The sequence below is a fragment of the Lathyrus oleraceus genome, chromosome 1, assembly GCF_024323335.1.
Source record: "Lathyrus oleraceus cultivar Zhongwan6 chromosome 1, CAAS_Psat_ZW6_1.0, whole genome shotgun sequence".
NCBI lineage: Eukaryota > Viridiplantae > Streptophyta > Magnoliopsida > Fabales > Fabaceae > Lathyrus > Lathyrus oleraceus.
This window is the reverse complement of record NC_066579.1, coordinates 457,450,425-457,453,059: the sequence shown is the minus strand read 5'-3', so window position 1 is coordinate 457,453,059 and position 2,635 is coordinate 457,450,425. Positions and strand designations below refer to the sequence as shown.

The following is a 2,635-nucleotide window of genomic DNA, read 5'->3' as shown; positions in this document are numbered from 1 at the left end:
ACAACAACTGGCTTCCTCTAAATATGAACTCCAACAATGTGGTACTCCTACTTAAAACCTCTAATGAAGATTGTATCAACCGGTTTAGACCTATCCCTATGGAAAATTTCAGATTCAAAATTATTTCCAAAGTTGTTGCAGATAGGATGGCTCAAATCCTTCCATCTATAGTCTCCTCTGAGCAAAGAGGTTTCATCCATCATGTGTGGTTTGAGGTTAGGAGTCTTGTGGATTTTTATAACCTACATCAAATATAATTTACGAGAGTGTGGTGGTGCAACGGTTTTGGGACAGAGTGTGGTGGCGCTCACAGTTCAATTTTCATTAAAATGATGTATATTATTTATAAGTTCATGGAAAAAATAGAAGAAAAATAATGACATGAATAGAAAGCTAATTGAAAAACTAGTTACTATTATTCCTGGCCCTCATTCTAGAACCCCATGATGATGATGATGCACTACCACCCTTACGTGTATCAGATTTTCTATTCAATTCAACCATTTGTTCCATCCATTTACTTCTTCTCAAATTACCCAAACCAAACAACTCTGAATCATATTCTTCTTTAAGCTTTGGATTTGACATCGTCTTATAAGCTTCATTAACTTGTACAAACATCTTGGTTGATTCTTCTTTCTTCAAACCATCACGAAAAACATCAGGATGATACTGAAGAGCCATTGTTCTATATGCTCTTTTTATATCATCTGTTGTTGTTGCTGTATTGGAACTCAAACATAGTATCTTGTACAAGTTTCCATCACTTTTTGTGGCTCTGCATGTAACTGAAAACTGTTTTGTACGAGGTTGTCTTTGATGATTATTTGAAAGTGGAAAATTATGATGATGTTTGTATGGTTTTGAAATGTTGATTAGGCTTGAGCTTGAGCTTGAGTTTAGGGATAGTAAAACATCCATTTTGCTTATTGTTTGTCTCTGTTTTTGAGAATGCATGTGGGTGTTCTCTTATTTATAGATAGAAGAATGTTATTTCAAATCGTCTTACTATGTTAACTCTTTCTTTAACATATTGTCAATATTAGCTATTTTAGGCTTGTACATATTTAGCCTATCTGTGCTTGACACTTAGTTAGTTAGTTACATCCTTCTATCTATCAGTTATTTTTGTTATTACCCTTTGTGTATATATAGCATAAAGTGTAACCACTTTACTAATAATAACAATAATCACATCTTTAATCTTTACTTTCTTCCCCTTCTTCTTCTTGTATTACTACAACTTTTCCATGGAGTTTGTGGCCTATTCACGCATTATCAACATAGTATCAGAGCTTTCATAGCTCTGGTAGCCATTGTTTCTCCTTCTTCTTCCTGCTTCCGCATACTCTGGTTTTTCCCTTTCTCTTTTCTGTCCTTGATTCTTGTTCATCAATGGCTTACCAGAATTTATATCGATTACTCCACAAATTCCACAAACCCTTTCTACTTACATCCCAATGAAAATCCAGCAATTGTTCTTGTTTCTCCATTGCTTGATGATAAAAATTATCACACATGGTCTCGATCAATGCACATTGCATTGATCTCCAAGAACAAGGAGAAATTCATGGATGGAACACTCACCAAACCTCCAGTTGCAGATCCGCTCTATGCACCGTGGATTCGTTGCAATACCATGGTCCTTTCATGGCTGCATCGCTCAATCTCTGAATCGATAGCTAAGTCCGTTCTTTGGATCGATAGTGCTGCGGGTGTTTGGCGTAACTTGCAGACTCGCTTCTCACACAATGATATTTTTCGATTCTCAGATATACAAGAGGATTTGTATAAGCTTCATCAAGGTACTCTCGACGTCTCAAATTACTATACTCAATTGAAGGTTCTATGGGATGAACTTGACAATTACCGTCCGATTCTTGGATGTTCTTGCGCAATACCGTGTGCGTGTGGTGTTATTGCTTCGATGAAGACATATAGAGCACAAGATTGTGTTATCCGTTTTCTCAAGGGATTGAATGAAAAGTTCACTCATTCCAAATCACAGATTATGATGATGAACCCGTTACCGGATATTGATAAAGTTTTCTCCTTGGTAATTCAACAAGAACGTGAATTAAATCACCCTGTTCCTGATACTACACCAGCCACTAGCAATTCTGAGGAAGTTGCTTCTTTTCACATTAATTCTAGCACTGCACCTAATAAGACAGGTAACTCTAAGTGGAAGAATCAAGGCAATTCTGGTGCTCGAGGCAACAATCGCATATGCACTCACTGTGGAAGAACAAATTACATAGCTGAAACTTGTTTTATCAAACATGGTTTTCCACCAGGTTTCAAAGGGAAAGCTAAGCCTCAAAATAATGGTAGTTCTTCGCAGAGCAATGCTATCCTCAACACTGCTGCAGAAGTAGCACAACAAGTTCCAGCTACATCCCCTTTTGGGTTCACTCAAGAACAGTACAACAACATCATAGAATTGATCCAACAGTCAAAATCCAACCCAAAAGGCAACTCTATATCAATATCCCCATTTGCCATGACATCTCTTTCCTCCAATCCCAATGGTAAGAATCCCAATCTTTGGATCCTTGACACTGGTGCAACAGATCATATTTCTTTTGACAAACATATCTTTTTGCATTCAAAACCTATAATACCTATTCATGTT

The 2,635-nt window shown here is 36.9% G+C and overlaps 1 protein-coding gene across 1 annotated transcript; it reads right to left on the bottom strand.

Moving 5' to 3' along the window:
* Positions 1–405: 405 nt before the first annotated feature.
* LOC127115306 (chaperone protein dnaJ 20, chloroplastic) lies at positions 406–957 on the bottom strand. Its single transcript, XM_051046885.1, has one exon. The coding sequence runs from the start codon at positions 955–957 to the stop codon at positions 406–408; it is 552 nt and encodes a 183-aa protein (XP_050902842.1).
* Positions 958–2,635: the final 1,678 nt, after the last annotated feature.

Excerpts from the sequence above, each read along its gene's own strand:
- LOC127115306 (XM_051046885.1), bottom strand. The coding sequence starts at position 957 with ATGCATTCTCAAAAACAGAGACAAACAATAAGCAAAATGGATGTTTTA.